Source organism: Zonotrichia albicollis, chromosome 3 (assembly GCF_047830755.1).
Source record: "Zonotrichia albicollis isolate bZonAlb1 chromosome 3, bZonAlb1.hap1, whole genome shotgun sequence".
NCBI classification, from domain to species: Eukaryota; Metazoa; Chordata; class Aves; order Passeriformes; family Passerellidae; genus Zonotrichia; species Zonotrichia albicollis.
This window is the reverse complement of record NC_133821.1, coordinates 82,480,681-82,497,605: the sequence shown is the minus strand read 5'-3', so window position 1 is coordinate 82,497,605 and position 16,925 is coordinate 82,480,681. Positions and strand designations below refer to the sequence as shown.

Genomic DNA, 16,925 nt, shown 5'->3' with positions numbered 1-16,925 from the left:
CAAACTATGAGATTAGCACCCATAATAGATAATATTTGTGAAAACAATTTCATTGTAGTTTTTTCCTTTATTTGTCCCTAAGTAGTACTCTAAAATAGATCCTCCCATCACTCTAGTTAGTTATAATTAAGTTTTGTTTTGCTTGGCCATAACATAAGCATTGTAAATACCCAAGACTTATGAGACACAAGGATGTTATTCAAGGGTATTTGCAGGATTAGATACATCTGCTGCCTTGAAATGTGCTGTGTCCTTTAGAAATCTGATCATGTCTTCCCTCACCATGCTATGTCTGTGAACCTTTGTGTTACTTGTTTGATTTCAGTGATTTGTGCTGATTTCAGTGAAGGAAAGCATGACTTACATCAAATTCTTAAAGCAATAGTAATACAAATACTCATTTGAACACAATTCTAATTCAAAGAAGCAGGAAATCCAATTAACCCAATAACTATAAAGTAACTGATGTGTTTAATACTTAAAAAGTCATATTTATTTGTTGTTTAGTATTTTTTTTTTACAATCAGGAATGCTTCTTGAGGCTGCCTAAAGATATCTTTACAAACAAGGTAGTACAAATATATTCCGTGGTATTGCATACCTGTGGTTATTGGTGATTTAGAATGATGATTCCTTTGTCCCTGGGAAGATACTTGCATGAAGAAGACATTTAATTCAATGAAATGAAACTGTTTACTTCTTTAAAGAATTGAAATAGTTCCTTATAAGATTCCTGGCTGCATCACTGCAATGGTACTGAAGCCAAACCTCCAAACCCTTTAAGGTCCTTCAGAGCATAGCTCTACTGTCTTGATCCAGCCTTTGTATGGGGTGAAGTATTATAACTGGATTTTAGTATCTGTGCCTTATGAATGTTCTTGACATAGTTCCCAGGGAGGAAAAAAGGCTCCCCAGGAGTATAAACAAGACCCAAAATGCACAGTATGAAAAATAACTCCTAACAGTAGCTTAAATGTCCTTTTTTGTCTGTTTCCTTGGCTGTACAGGGTGAAGCAGGCACGACTTTCCATGGTTCCAGTACAAAATGCCCTTGCACACATGGCTGCTCACTCTCCTTTATCCTTCTCTTTGCATTTCAATGAGGAAAAGTTAGGGAGCTCATTAATTTCTTCCCTTATGCCTATTTCTATCACCATAATCACGACAGTTTCATTCCCATGGACCTGCCTGCCTGACTCTCACCTGTATCTGTATTGTCTCTTGTCTCTCAGGGTGAGATTCACCTGGCTACAAGCAAATGTTTCTGTTCAAACCAGTCCCCCAGCTTGTGTTTGCAGTCAGTGGAAAGGAACAGGCACTTATTTACTTATTTAACAGGGACAGTTCACCACAATCAGTTTTTGAAATCTCTGTTAGGGCATGAATAATCTGCTGTAGAAGTGCTTTTCTTTTTCTGACTGATCATGCAGGAGTGTAGATGAAATGTTCTGTGTATACACCTGCATTTAGCCAAATGAAATTTACATTCAACATCTTTGATCCTCAATTTATCTTGCAAGATTTTTTCTTTCTCTTCTGTGTGCATGTGTAAGTCTACATGCTGTATAAGACACTGACAGGAGACAGTGATGCAGCCTTTTTAGTAATTAAACATTTTTCATATAAAAATTAGGCATTTCTGAAAATATTGCAGGTTTCCATGGGATCCAGCTGGAACAGAAAAGAGGCTGAGACAGTTTTCTTCTTTTTTTTCCTATCCTGGTTTTCCTTAATGAATATAAAAGCTCTTTAGTTGTATTTTCTTCGGGTTTTATGTTAAACTGTACACCTGCACCAGCTAGATTTGTTGTTACTGTGTGATTTTAGCATAATGCTGTTCCTCCAAGAACATCCTGACCTCAAAGTAGACAATAGTCCCTTGGCTCCAGCCATTAATAACAGCAGCTGTGGTGAACTTCACTGTAGTAGGTCCAAAGGAATAGTGAGGGTCCAGCCAACCCGAGGATGCAGCTGTAGTGTAACCAAGCCACAGATTTTGCAGTTACAATACACAGAAAGTAGTGAAGACAGCTTTCTAGTCTCTCAGTGTCTGAGAGCACAGAATGTTGTAGGAGAAAAGAAGGTCATTGGGGTTCTTTGTTCAGAAATTATGTCACTCTGCTTGGTGGTCGCATTGGGATGCTTTTTTTGTAGGAGCGACCTCCACAGACTTCTGAACTGTCAGTTCCATCCCTTATGATTATCTCTTGTGTGGCTTTGAATATTAATGGCACAAAGCCGTCCTTGTCTGCAGTGAGCACAATCCAAGAAGAACCTACAAAAATTAAGCAAGAAGAAGAAAATGAGTGCACTGCTGTGGTTACGTAAATGTAGAAGCACGTTTCGAAAAGTCAGTGAGCACGCAGGCAGAGCAGGGTTTCTTTTTGTGCACTAAAGCCTTATTACACTAATGACATTAAGGTCTGACAATCCATGCTCAACACACCTTTGTGCAGATGCACTGAGGGGCTAAATGAAAGGTCTTGCAAGGTTTGAGGCATTTTGTCCCTTATTTAAATTTAGTTCAAACACAAGCTGCATCTTTGCTAGTTCTAATAAACTAAAAGTATCTTCATCTTCTGAAAACTCAGCCAGCCTTTCAGCTGGCTTTTGTTCTAATGACATCTACTTCTGCTTTTCACTCACCTGCTCTGCCCAAATGACAAAGAGATTATAAAAACTGGATAAGTGGCCAGCAAAAATGATTTTGCTGTACTTGCTCTAGAAAGGAGTAGGGGTCTCCGTCTCATTACTATCAAACCAAGATTGTTCCATATGTTTTCAAATTCATATAGCAAATAGAAGAAAGTTACACTTTGAAGGTAATTTACAAAAGATTATTTACAAAAGCTGCTACAGTAAAATTTCTTGTCTTTTAATTATTTATAGAGTCTTCTCCTAAAGAGAACGAACAAAATATGGATGACATTTTTAATCCTTTTTTTTGTGAAAAAAGGGACAAGATTTAGAAACCAAAATATTTGAAAATGTTTTAGGTTCTCTTTCTGTATTGCACAGAAGAAAATAAACCTCCTTCCACTCTTTTTTTTTTTTTTTTACTTTTCTTAGCAAATTGGCTTAAAAATGAAGGTGTATTTATTTTCTTTAGTGATTCATTTGCCTTTCTTTCTCTCTGGATATTGCAGTTCTCATAGAAAAAAAAAAGGTGAATTCTCTATTTTTTTTTCCAGTTTGACACTGTATGGAAAAAAAAAAATCTGTGGCAACTTAAAACCATTGGGGAAGCCTTTATGTGACACACTTATTAGAGTATGTGATTCTGTCATTATTGAGCAGGGCATTAGCTGGGATCTGAGGGGCAAAAAGCCCTGATAGGTTCTGTGTTGGGATTTTAGATTTTGGGATATAAAACTTTTTAAAATGGAATGTGAAAAAAGGGACTGTAGAAAATCCAAATGAACCATCCTTATTTTTGTCAGTCATAACAAAGCATGCTCCTGGAGAAGGTAAATCTCTCCACTAACAAAGCACTTTTCCGGGCTGGTTGTATGTTGTCATGTCACCTGTTACATCATAAGAAGATTGTCTTTCCAAACCATGAATCTTTAATCTTCTGCTCTTAATACTTTCTAAATCTGAGCAGACTTCAGATTCTGTGAGCAGTGGCCCTGAAAGAGGAAGTTCTATGGTCCAAATGGATATTCCATTGTTGATCAAATTGATGAAGCATACTTTTGTGTCAGACTCTTGAAATTATTTTCATCCATTGAAATGCTGGAAATTCTCAGTGTCATTGATAACACTTGCTTGGAAGCATATCCCATGGAATATTTCAATGGAAAAACCATTGTGTGCAGTGTAGTACCCTGTTACTTTGAACAATTATTATGATGATATGCCAAAAAGAGGGACTCCTGTGTGCTGCTACCAGGGCACTACACAACAGACTCTGTTTAGCACAGGTAATGGTATTACAGTCCTGGGCTCAAAGGGCAAACAATGAGGCTGAGCTCATTGCTCTTTTAACTCTGATGATCTTAACGGCATTGCTGTGGACATGAATTTGATTTACAGTTGTGAAGCTTTTCCCTCCAATCTATTCATGCTTAAGTGTTTACTCATTGTAATAAATGCCAGGCTGTCATTATAATACAAGCATGCTCTTCATTACATACCCTTTAATTATATAGTATTAAAGGATGGGAGTGATATTTTTAAACTTCACATTTAATATTTATGTTGTGCGTCAAAAGAAACTTTTAGGAATATAAGCAAGTACCATCTCGAACTGAATAAAGAGCTACACAACTGCTTCTGCTCCAAACTTTATAATTTTGCACGATTTTGGTGAGTTTTAGAAAGATTGTTTCAGTTTTTGTTTTTGCTGAAAGCATACAGACTCAATATCAGGAAATCTGAGCAGAAAGAGGGACATATTAGGATGATTCTGAGACATTATCTTTTTGATATCTCTGAAGTCTAATACATAAAATTGAGGAAAGGTGTTCTGCTAATTAAATATTTAACTGCTCTATAGAGCTGGAAATTTATTTTCTTAGTTCCCTTGTTTATTATGGCGTTTCTTTCCAAAATCAAGAGCTGGAAATACGGGCCAAAAATGGGCTCCTCCTTGCCCTGCAGCTCTGCATCATGTTGCTGCAGAGGCCTGCTGGAAAATAGCTCAGGTCTCAACAGCAGGTAGAGTTTTTTCATATGTGCTTCCACTGCACTGTACAGTCAAGGAAGATTCTTGGAAAAAATATGGAACATCCATGTCCTTGTCTTCTGGAACAACCTCAGAAAGAGGATCATGGTAGCCTGTGATGAGAAAAGCCATCAGAAACATTATAGAGAAATGGCAGTTTGTGTGTTGCTGTGAGGGTGTCACAAAGGAACAGACAGGGACAAGGCCATTCAGAGGCGAGTCTGGGGCCCCTTTTACATCTGTCCTTATGAGTTAATCAGTGGTGGATGGTAAAAATGGGAGATTGGCAAGTAGGAACATTGAGCTTCATTTTTTATCTTACATTAAAATAATCCCAAATGCTACTTTATAGATATATATAGATATGATATAGATATAGATATAGATATAGATATAGATATAGATATAGATATAGATATAGATAATATTCTGAGAGTGAATTTTTCTCCAACCTATACTCTGTTGTCTGGGCTGAGACATGCTAGTAAGGACGGGTGAAGCAAAATGCCAAAAGGTTTCAGGAAAGCAATTCTACTATTCTCCTTCCAGGTAACACAGTGTACTGAGTATTTTCTCAGCCTTCCTTTGCAGAGGCACCTAACATATTACTCTGCTAATAGGTAGTTTTGCAGTTACTTAGCATTTAAATTATTTCAAGAGTCTGCTGTATTTCAGACAAGGGAAAACACACACTTGCCAAAAGAAGTTAGTTGGCTCAGTTTATTAAATCTGGGGTAATTATTCTGTTGCAAATGCTTCTTTTATATGCTAAAAATCTCAGGTGAAACCAGATAGCAGAAATAAAAAGAACATACCGTGTTTCATTTCAATAACAGGCAGATCAAACAGCTGCTGGACTAAACTCAAATGGATCTTGCCATCACAGAGGAGAATATCTTTTGTTTCTTCAGTAACTGATCCATTTGAAAAGCTTTTCTTCATATCCATGTATGTAAAAGAAAAGATCTAGTTAATGGCTTAGACATCGAGCCCAAGTACTTATAACCATTCTTCCGCTCTTACTCCTTTCAGCTCTTTAGTCATTTTGCCTTTTCTTTGTCTGTCTTTCCTACAGTTTATAGATGACATCATCATGCAGAACCATTCTAAACACAATCTCATAGCCCCATGTGAGGAGGATAAAAATGCCTCTTTGGTTTTTGCTTTGTGAGCTCCTGCAGCTCAAAGCTGCCTCAGCCCTGTACATGTATTGTCCTGGGCTGGGCATCTGTGTGTCTGTGGGGCCTCCCTGCCTGAAGCCAGTTCAGTGGAAGGGCATGTATCACACCTGGAATAATGTTGTTCCAGATGCTGCCCGAGTAAATGAGTACTCTGCTCAGTTTCAGCTGTATGTGTGGGTGGGTTTGAGAGCCATTGGGCAGCTATTCCACCCTGCTAAAATAGCCTCAGGGTTATTTTGGCACAGGGAATATTGCAGAGAGACTGGACCTAGCAACAGTCTCTGAAAAGCTGTAACATCAAGGTAGCTTGGGAATCCTGTGACTTGCTTTGAGAGCGAGAGAATGTATGGATTTACAGCCTTGTAATTTGCTCTGATATTCACTGAAAGAACACACTTGAAAATAAAGGTGGCTCGTTTCTGTTTCATGAAATTTAGGTGGCCCTAAGAATCAACATCTTTGTGTTTCATCTTTCTGGTAACGGCAAGGTGCAAGGAAAAAAAATTGCTATGTTACTATGGTCATGGAATGGATATATATTTGAACTTACATTTTCCTATCTGCTACCATTTAAAAGTCCTTTTAACACTGAAAATTTTCCAATGACTAAATGTTGTTATGAAATAGATGTGGATGGGACATTTTCTTCTAAAAAATATTGCTAAATGATATTTCTATACTTTGTCTTGTGAACTGAATTTTGTTCTTTCCATGCTTTCTCCCTGGGTAGTTCCATGTGTTATGTTTTGCTTGTTTCTTTTTCTTTGGCATCTTTATGTTTGCAATACCCCCAGATTTTACATATTAGTTATGAATGGACCATCTATTTATCCAATTTCATAGACTCCTCTGTTTCATACATTCAAAAGGGATCCAAGGTAATATTTCAGAATGGATTGACAGCATCTCATGTATCCTAACTCCTGTTCTAGTCCTACTCTGTCTGTGTCTACCCTTGAATTTTTCTTGCTAATGTATAACTTACAGTTGAATGAATTCACAACTGCATCTTCAATTTGTGTGCACAGTAATCTAACCTCTGACTAAATAAATGTCTCTTGTAATGCTTGTCTTCATTTCTAATTGTGCTGTCTTTTCACAGTTGCTCTCTGTGAATGTGTACTTTTTTGCTATGCAACAACCTTTCTAAATCAATCCCTCTCACTTTTCTGTACACAGTGTCTGTGCTGTCATGCAACTGCATTGAATTCTGTAAATCAGAATGTCTGCTGACTTGCAAATGTCCTTTCTCCCACTCTGCTATTATTTACTCATGCAGATAGTCTATGGCTGACTGTTATTTATCTATCTATCTATCTATCTATCTATCTATCTATCTATCTATCTAATTTTTTATTTATTGTGAGTGATTTTATTCATAAAAACCATAAAAAATATCTTTCCATTAAATATGTGAACTTTCCTACTTTCAAATGTCTTCTCATCTTTTTTCCACATTCAAAACAACCAGAAATTTGTTGGTGCATAATTAATAAAGGATATACCTAAGGAATACATCAAAGAAGTATCATTGTCTTAGTCATAAACCTATAGCAGCTTTTTGCTACAGCTGCAATTATATAAGAAAAGTTCTTGGTAATTTTTAAGTATTTCCAAGTTATGTAGTACTTGGAAATTTACCAAAAACTTGTTATTTCCAAATTATGTAGTACTGTATTCTATTGAACCTAAACACACCTGAAACTAAATGGGCTGAATGTTCAGCAGTGAGTTTGTGCTTTGCATAGTTTGCAAAAGTGCTCTTTGCCTGTGCAGGTATTTGTGCAAAGCTTTGTCATTGCTGCAGTTTGTGGACTAGCACATCTAACAACTATTTCATTTTCCTGAGTTCAGGTTGGAATAACAGAGTTTATTCAAACTGGAACTTCAGTTCATGAATTATAGAAAAAAATGGACTGTACGTGAGACAAGCTCATTGCCTTGGTCCAAGGGGTCCATTTTCCACATAGATATGCTTCAATTCAAGAATTATCAGAAAATAATCTAGCTCTGTCTGTCTTGACTTGAAATCAGTTGAATGGAAATGTATACTCAAGATGATTTTGTTCTACTTTGGTTCCTATATAGAATTGCACATTATTATTGGAACAGCCATTGGAAGCGGAAGACATTTTTGTGTACACAAAACTGCACAACATCTATTTTTTATCCTAAACAGTTTTTCAAGGACAGACCTGAAAGATCAAGTCTCAGTTGTTTGTCTTTCATCACTTGTCAGTGTTCATATGAGCTATTTTCTCTGTTACATGCTTCTGTTTGTAATGATAAACATAATCATCTTATACATTTATTTTTGACTTTTTACAAATTCTGTCAGGTCAAGAATCTTTCTCTGTTATAATTTGCTACTTATTTACCCTTTTTGCTTAATGCTTAGTTTAAGTGGTGATAATGTGCCTTCTCTTGGAGGAATGTGTTCACAGATGTCATATCACAGATTAACTGATTTAAACCTGTACCTTCTTGTGAGGCAGGTAACTCTTAGTATCCCCTTTTTATAGATGATCATACCATTACACAGGGAGCTTAAGAGATTTAGTCAAGGTCATGGAAGTAATTTGTGACAGAGCTAGAGGTACAACTAAAAGCTTGCCTTGGTATTTCCCACTTTCATGCCATAACCCAAAGACAATTTTCTAGTCAAATCTAGATTTAATACACCTCTTCCCAAAATCCATGTCTGTTTTTGCTATGTTGTTATTTATCTCAATAGGAATCAGAGGACTTGAAATTCCAAGATTAAAATCCCTTGCGTTAGTTGCTTTATCCTTGAACAAAGTTTATTGGTAGACAAAGAACATGTTAATCACTGAAGAAACAAATATATTTCCACATACATTAGTTGTATATTTTCAGATTAAGTTTCTTTAGCCAGCTTTCTGTAGTATGTCAAGTGCAACTCTTCTTCAACAAAAACCCAGCAAAAAGAAATGATCAATTCAATAATTGTTTTCTCTCACCCATGTCAGCCTGCCCAGATCAGATTTTACAGCCTATTAAGGGTGTTCTGGGCAGCAGCCAGCCTGTCACAGCAGTGCCAAGCTGTCTTTCAAAACTCACATTTCAGATTGCAAATATGTAGGAGAAAAGCATCATTTACTAAGGCAAAAGGTTTCCTGGATGACATGTTATATATCTCATGTATTTGCAGTTTTCATACTGCACAATAAGTGAACATGCCTTCTCTCGCTTTTTTGAACCCCACTGAGCAGTCAGCTGGAGCTGGTTCTGCCTCTTGACCTTTTCTTCATTTGTCTTGTATTTCCTAATGCACTGCCTACACTCTCCTGCATGCTGAGATCATCTTAATGAACTTAAATTTAACAACTGATGAACCAGTGAGGTAAATGAGAATGTGCTACCACTCAGAATTGTTTTTATTGACACTGGGTTAGTGATCAGTTGAAGTCTCAATGTGTTCTTCTTGCACATGGGTGTCTAGGAATGTAAAATGTTTTTCAGATGAGACCTGCCAGCTGTGTGCCCAGTGCTCATCACCTGCTGAAGGATATGCCTCACTGATGTGCCCACACACTGCTTTTGTTCTTTTTGTAACATATTGTATTTTAAATCCACAGTCATCTGGTAGTCAAATAACATGTACAGAAGCAGAAATTTCATCTCTTAATATATTGGAATATATTACTATGCACTTTATATTAGTTCATTTCATTAATTTCAATCCTTTTTAAAAATTTATTCTAGATGTTACATAATAGTCCTCAATTTACAAGTGTGAAATCCTGATCCTTTACTGAGAATATTACTGACTTTATGTCATATACAGATTTTTTAAGCATAACTCAGCAAATCATTAATGAAACTTTCAGATGACACTGAAAATCCACCATGAGAAAATCCACCAGTAATTTTTTTCCATTTTTTTCTATATTGATATAACTATTACTATCTCCATTGCAGCTAATTCCTTAACCATCTTATTTTTCTTCTATTAATCCCTACTCTCTGCTGTTGAACAAATACTTTCCCCTGTGGCATATTTCAAGTACTGTACTGAATTACAGGTATTTTAAATATTCTTCATCTCCTTTGTGTTAATAATCTGTTGTTTTATAAGGGAAAGGTATCAGGTTAGCACATGCATTGTACAGTGAATAGTGCTGTAGCTGTCTAGGATTCTGTTTTCATTCTTTTACACCCTTGATTTCAACTGTGTTGTGCTCCACTGGTGATTTCAGGTTTGATACCTTAGTACCCATTAGTCAGCTTGCTTTTACCTTTTACCTTGCAGGGTGAGAAAAAGCTAGTGGATTAGCTAGATGTGGGAGTTCTGTCCCAGAAGACAATGAAAAGACACTTAAACAGCTAAGGAAGAGAGAATTGAAGAGGAAGGAGAATTATGATTTACATTCTCACTGTGCCTCGTGCAGCATTGCTGCAGGTGGTGTTCATTAGGTTTGACAGCTTGCACTGCTCCCCTCCCTGTCATTATTTCTACTGTTGCTGTGATTCCTGCCTGCTTTTTGGTACATTCTGTTTTTATTGTGGTGGAGATATTGATAACTTTCCTTTCCTTACCCTTATGTGGGACATTCCAATTGCAACCTTAATTAACCTGGCAGAGAAGCATAAGCCTGTAAAATGTTTATGCTGGAGGAGACCTGAGGTGCTCAGAGGTGCTTAAATCCCAGTGCAGTTTGCATTTATAGGGCACATCAGCATTCCTGGTGACACAGTGCTGGGAGATTTCTCTCCTCTTGGCTCTCTGCAGGTACTGTTTCAGGTGTATTGTCATCTAAGATACACCTTTTATGCTTCCATGATCTTTATGTGTGATCTCTACTTTCTTTGTGCAGTATGATAACTTGGCTCTATTTTTGACATTGCGTGTTCCTTTCCTTTTGTACCTGTGCATGCAACAAACAAATCATATGCTCTAACAAAAGGAATTGTGTCTCCTCTACAGACCCTGCTTGTCTGCTATTGATCAGTTTCAGAACACTGTTGACAGAATTTGTTCATAACAAATTCCCCAACCTTTGCTCAAAATGTTATCCATGCATTAATCACACAAATTCCTCAACCTTTGCTCAAAATGTTATCCATGCATTAATCACACTTTCTCTTGACTACTGCAGGTCTTTCTTTTACAGTCATCCTAAATCTCTTGTTTCTAAATTTCAGGATAGCTGACTAGTTTCTTACTCCAGGGAGCAGTCATATCAGCTTCCTCTTCCATCATTTTCATGACTTACTTTCTATTGCTCAACCAGAGTCAAAATTGCCCTTTGGATTTCAGAAGGGTTCATGGTCTTATTACAGCTCATCATTTCAGCCTGGTCTTTGCTCATTTTTTTGTGCCCCCCTTATATTCCCCTTCTTTACATCATGTATTTCCATCAGAGTTTTACTGCCATATGTTTGTATCCTTTCTGTTCATCTCCCAGATATGTGTAAAAAAATACAACACCACGTTTATTTTGTAGCTGACCTTTGTAGCTGGCAATAAAACTTCCCATAGCAAATTGTATGAAGATACTACAAAAGTACAGATTGACTTATGTACAATTATTGGTCTGTGCTAAGAAAGTAATTGTGACTAATTGCTGAAAATATATTATTTCCTATTTAATTGTGCAATATATGCTATCAGTGATATAAACTTTTGACATCATACTGCTTGTGAACAAAATGTAGGAGTTTAAAGATGTTCTTCAGATTAAGATGAATGTTATTCCTCCTGGAGAGGTTTGCCTAAATGCCTTTAATTTGAGATCCAGATTGGCTTTATTTCCACTGCAATTAGCTTCTGAATGAGACTAGTTTAAATATTCTGCAGCTGTTTCTTTTCTGGGGGAAAGGGATGGTATAAGTATCTTTTTGCAAAGCAAAACAGAAAAAAATCTGTGACAGATCCTCTTTTATTTTTTTCCTTTTAAATAATGTCTTCTTATTGCATTTGTTTGTCTGCCCTCCCACATTCCCCTGAATCACAAACCTGCCTGTGATGAAAGAGCAATAATATTTGCTTTTCAGGGTTGAATGATCAAGTTACCTCTGGTGGCTGAATGCTATTACAAAAGTGATAGTGCAATGACATTTCCAAAGTGTGAATGATCATGGTTTTCTTCTATGGCTATGGGCTACAAAGAATACAAATTCTGGTAGCACTGCATAGATGTGACTTCAGAGGAGTTACAGGCAGACTTGCACTAACACGATAAACAAAGGGTTTGAAGACTGTTAAATGAGCAAACATTATGAATTATTAAGTAATAAATGTTTCTGTATTTTTAGTTTCCTAAGCAGAACAGGAAGTACACATAAATATGTCAATAACGCTTCTGCACAACAGTGCTCATAATTGATCATTAATTATTGCTACATTTTTAGCCATTATGTTTTAAACTTTCATTTTATTTTCTAAATGTATAAATATGGTTATGCAGTTCTGATAATTATATTGTTTAGTGCAATAGACTGCTCAATCAAGACTGAGCCTCTGCTGTACTGGGGATTATAGAGACACTTAAGAAGACATGCACTTGGCACAAAGAGCTGGAAGATAATGGGCATATTATTGACTGGACTGCAGTGTTCCTAAAGTTTAGAAAGTTTTCCACTGGCTGATATTTATGTCATAAGGCAAAAAAGTTATTTCCTGACTTTCTGCTCTCTGAACACAGAGTCTGGCTGGAGCTCACAGCCCAGCTGGTCTCTGAGCTCACAGTGCACTAAACAACTCCTGAAGGAGGAACAAGGTTCAGATGTCTGAATATAAACTAATCAAAACAACTATTTCTTTGAAAATTATTAGCTGCCTATGAAGCAAATATTTCCCTGTCTGTCTGTAGACCTTTCTGCCAAGTCTATTTTTCATTATTTTTTCGCATCATGCTGTGATCCTGTTAGATATCAGAAGAGGGGCTGAACTATACAAGGCATAAGTGGAGACTTCCCCAGGAAAGCTGTGTGTGGGAAGGCATTAGTGGCACTTTTTTGAGTCATTGTAATGTGGTGCTAGCAGTGCTTGCTGCTGGCTTAATGTGAAACTAACCTATTCAGATAAATAAGTATTCCTTTCTAAACATAGTTTTTCTAGCAGTATTTTAGAAGCACTTAATTTTTTGTTGGTCTTTCCAAAGAAAAATAGCAGGTTAACTAATTCTTACTTCTAGTGCAAGCACATGCACAGCAACTTCAGATCTTAGATTAATGTTATGTGTCACAAATAAAACTTCTCTTGGGAAAGGTTAATCCAATTGACTCCTAGAAACAGGGCTGCTTGCTAAATAAATAAGTTGATTCATGTTAAGAAATCAAAATTAATTTGAACATACTGGAGAACAGAAGGGCTTGCTTCTTGGCCAATAAAATCCTAAATTATTTAAAATAGACATGCTACTTTTCCACCAGAATTTGTATAATGTGTTCAAGTTAAATTATTGACTAATTCAGATCGAAAGCATTGCTTTTATCCAGAAAACCCAACACATCAGAATCTGTTTAAATGTCAAGTAAACACTTGCTAGAAAGTAGTGACCATGATTGAATTGAGTCACCATTCCCTTAATGACTTTCTAAGGAGGGGTACTTAGATGTCTACACAGATTCCTTTAAAGTTAAAGGAAGTAAAATTTGCTTCAGCATCCTCACAATACAGTGCATTATTTTGACATAATGCTGCAGTAGATAAGGATGCATTTATAATTGGCATTTACATCCTGAAAGTGATACCAGTTTTATCACTACCACCAACATGTTCAAAAATCTGATCAGTATAATGTTAGTATTCCTGTGAATAATATTAAAAACAGTAGATAGAAATAATTACCCAACCTACATTCCTTAGTTGAAATTCTTACTGAAGCCAGGAGGAAATTTGCCAAAACAAGGGTAATAGGAACATGGTAGTTTGAAATTCTTATATTTGTCTAATGAAATCATAATTACATATTGATGGATTAGAAGGTTTTTGTTTGCTTGAGGGTTGTTTCTTTTCTGAAAATTTTAAGTGGTTATGGGTTTTACAAATTGAGTACATCCTATTTTGCAAAGAATAGTGTTGAGAAATAAAAGCAGAAATAAGCCAAATTCATGTCATATCCATTTTAATTTTCCATAAATTGAGATTCAATACTTTGTTTCAGTCTTTCTGTGAGTCTGGCTATCTTCAGACTTTGTATTTGAGCTCAGGTTTAAATTTATTACATTTCTGGTTAGCTACTGTAGTCCCCCATTCATCGGCTTATCTCTGCACTAAACTAAAATATAAGCCTTTTGTAGATTAACAACTCTGGCTCTGTTCTCTCTGACAGGTGCCAAAATCAGCCAGTGTCCAAGACAATTGTGCATGATCAAAGAATAAACAGACAAATCTCTCATGTTAAGTATCCTCTAAACTATACACATCATCCTGAATTGTCATTCCAATGACAAATTATAATTCCATTTTAAATTAAGCTTGATTCCAAACCAAAGTTACATTTCTTATGGGTTGAAAAGAATAAACTGCATCCTCTTGATTTAAAGCTAAATAAATGCAAGATTATTTAAAAATTTGGTTCCTATCACAATATTTCTAAGCTGACAAAAAGTTACCTGGTAGGTGACATGCACGACAGGCGGTTCCTGGGAGCACGGGTAGGCTAAAGAAATCCTCCTGCCATTCCTAGCCAAGTCTGTTATTTCAGAAAGGCTCAGCTGTAATTCATTGAAACTGCCACAAAGTCTCTCTAAATTTCTAGATATGTGACTCATTCCCCTTTCACTTGGCAAATTGTTGTTTTTAGGAGAATTCGATGCTTCTTGGATCACATTGAACTGCACTTTAGGGGATGTTGGTCTGCTGGAAATCCTGCTGGGTGATCCAAAACCACGAAGAGACACTGAGCGATTCATAGGTTCAGCATCCAATGTTTCCAAGGCCACCGAGGAGTCACCTGGGAGCCTTTTTTCATCCAGGTCACTCACACTTGATGAAGAGCTCTGCTCATAACTAGGGCTCTTTACTTCTTCAATGAGTCTTCTCCTGCCACTTGGAGACTGAATAACTGTGCTTCTTGGTATTAACAACTCCTTGCTTTGAGGTTGGTCTTCTGTGGCAAGGTTCTCAAAGAATTTTCTTTTCCCAGGTATATTAACAGAGGATTCAAAGTTATAAAACATATTCTGCTTAGTCTCAGGCAATGCTGAAGAATTTTCTTCCAGCATCAATTCCTTGACCATAAGACGCATTACATACCTGTCTGAACTTGAAGATGGAATGAGATTAGGATCAGGGAACCTCTGCTTACCAATCAGAATCAATAAGAGTTTATCTGTTAAAAAGCATAGGCCCTTTGGTCTTTCATTTTTTTCCAGCTGGATTTGTTGAATGTGAGGCATGGAGGAAGAGGTTACTGAATACACCAGAACAATATTAGAAGTGTTAGAGGCTACTGCCACAATCTGAGCTCTAAGATCAAAAGCCATTATATCAGGAACCAAAATACCTGGGATGGTGACTTTTCTGGTGGTTGTTACCTTCCTCTCAAAAGTCACCAAGATCAAGTGAGAAGAATCTTGACCATTTGCTGCTGCAGAGTCTTTGCGTTTCAGAGTAATGAGAGGACTGGGATCAGACCGACGGTGGTTTGCAAGGATATGGGTCAAATCCACAGGACCTGATGAAGAAGAAGCAACTGAATCAACACCTGATCTATCTGAATCTATGGACTTTCTTCGTGTGTCCATGGAGTATTCCTCGTCACCAAGCACCAAAGCAGACTGTGAGATTAAAGAACCAGCTTCTGTACCAGAGGGCACATCAAATGCAATGCCTGCATTGATACCACAGATGTTATCTAAAGGAAGCTCAGTAGCTACAGCAATTTGGAAATCCAGAGTGGCTTCTATAGCGCAGATATAACCTCCCACATCAAAAACTGGGCAAAAGGAGCAGATATTTAGAGTTTTCTGAGCATTATCCCATATGTAGGAGTGCAGGGTACTGCCTATAGCAACTACTAAACGATTACCATCCTTAGTCCAGCAAGCACAGTGGATAAGTCCGCTGCTTTTGATCTCTGCCTTAACCCGCGTATTGTCAGTACGAACGGCGTGCAAGACTGAAGCATCTCTTTTTGTAAGCACAGCCAGGACCTCCTTCTTAGGATGCCAGACACAGCCCTGAGAAAGCAGTGGAAATGGCTCACCAACCTCACAAGTCTGAGAAATCAAGGGCTTTTTCTTCTCTGCACTGCTGTAGACCAGCTGCCAAATGCTTACGTGCTTTTTGTGCTGAACAGCGAGCAGAGCTGGGGTGTCCGTAGAGCAATATGGGCCCCAGTAAAGCCCATGCACATGTTCAAATTGACCAAGAATGCTTGAGTCTCCAAACTTCAGCTCTCCATTTTGATAGTATAAAGTAGTCAGTATCACTTGCTTCCCATCTGTCCAGGCAATTCCATGCACAGGATGGATAGCTTGATATAAAGCATTGAGGCCGGTTCTCAGCAGCTTTGCCTTTCCCAGATCCATCTTTTAGGCTTTCTTTCTAATAAGGATAGTTCCAAAATAGAGAATCCATGGAATTTGCTTGCAGATCACCATGAGAAAGTTTTTTTCTCATGTCTCCTTCCCTTCCTTTCCAGCATCAAGCTGCTAATTTTCTGCTAATAATCCAAGAGTCTATATTGCGAAGTCCTTCTCAGGAGGCCTGCAGCTGCTCTTCTAAGTATAAATCCATGTCAAAGCTGCTTTGGCTATGTCTTTTCCTGGGAGGAGTTATCATCTTCATGTGATTGCTAACAAGGTTTAACCAATTACTGTGCGTTTTCGTAGAAGGCTATTTTTAACTCTTCGGTGCTGGGAATAAATGTAAAAATAACACTAATACCTTGACCTTCAGTGAATGAAGGTCTTTACCAAAGAGAGAGATCATATACTGGTAAGCCTAAGTATTAAGCTACAGCCTGAAATAATGACCTGACACTTCTTTCAGCCAGCCTTTGAAGGATGAAAGAAGATTTAAACATACCTGAGAACTGTACAAGGCAGATTGCAATCTGTGATGGGCAGCATCTTTCAAAGAGACAAGATCTGAAATGGCTATG

The 16,925-nt window shown here is 37.3% G+C and overlaps 1 protein-coding gene across 1 annotated transcript; it reads right to left on the bottom strand.

Annotated features, from left to right (window-relative positions):
* Window positions 1–278: 278 nt before the first annotated feature.
* On the bottom strand, window positions 279–16,706 carry WDCP (WD repeat and coiled coil containing). Its single transcript, XM_005485093.3, has 3 exons — window positions 14,431–16,706; window positions 5,482–5,602; window positions 279–2,275 (listed from the first exon to the last, which is right to left on the bottom strand). The coding sequence occupies exons 1-3, from the start codon at window positions 16,348–16,350 to the stop codon at window positions 2,109–2,111; spliced, it is 2,208 nt and encodes a 735-aa protein (XP_005485150.1). The 5' UTR covers window positions 16,351–16,706; the 3' UTR covers window positions 279–2,108.
* Window positions 16,707–16,925: the final 219 nt, after the last annotated feature.

Coding starts and splice junctions, on each gene's coding strand:
- WDCP (XM_005485093.3), bottom strand. CDS start 16,350: ATGGATCTGGGAAAGGCAAAGCTGCTGAGAACCGGCCTCAATGCTTTA. Junction 5,603..14,430: donor TCGTGCATGTCACCTACCAG/GTAACTTTTTGT, acceptor ATGGATATGAAG/AAAAGCTTTTCAAATGGATC. Junction 2,276..5,481: donor TGTTATTGAAATGAAACACG/GTATGTTCTTTT, acceptor TAATTTTTGTAG/GTTCTTCTTGGATTGTGCTC.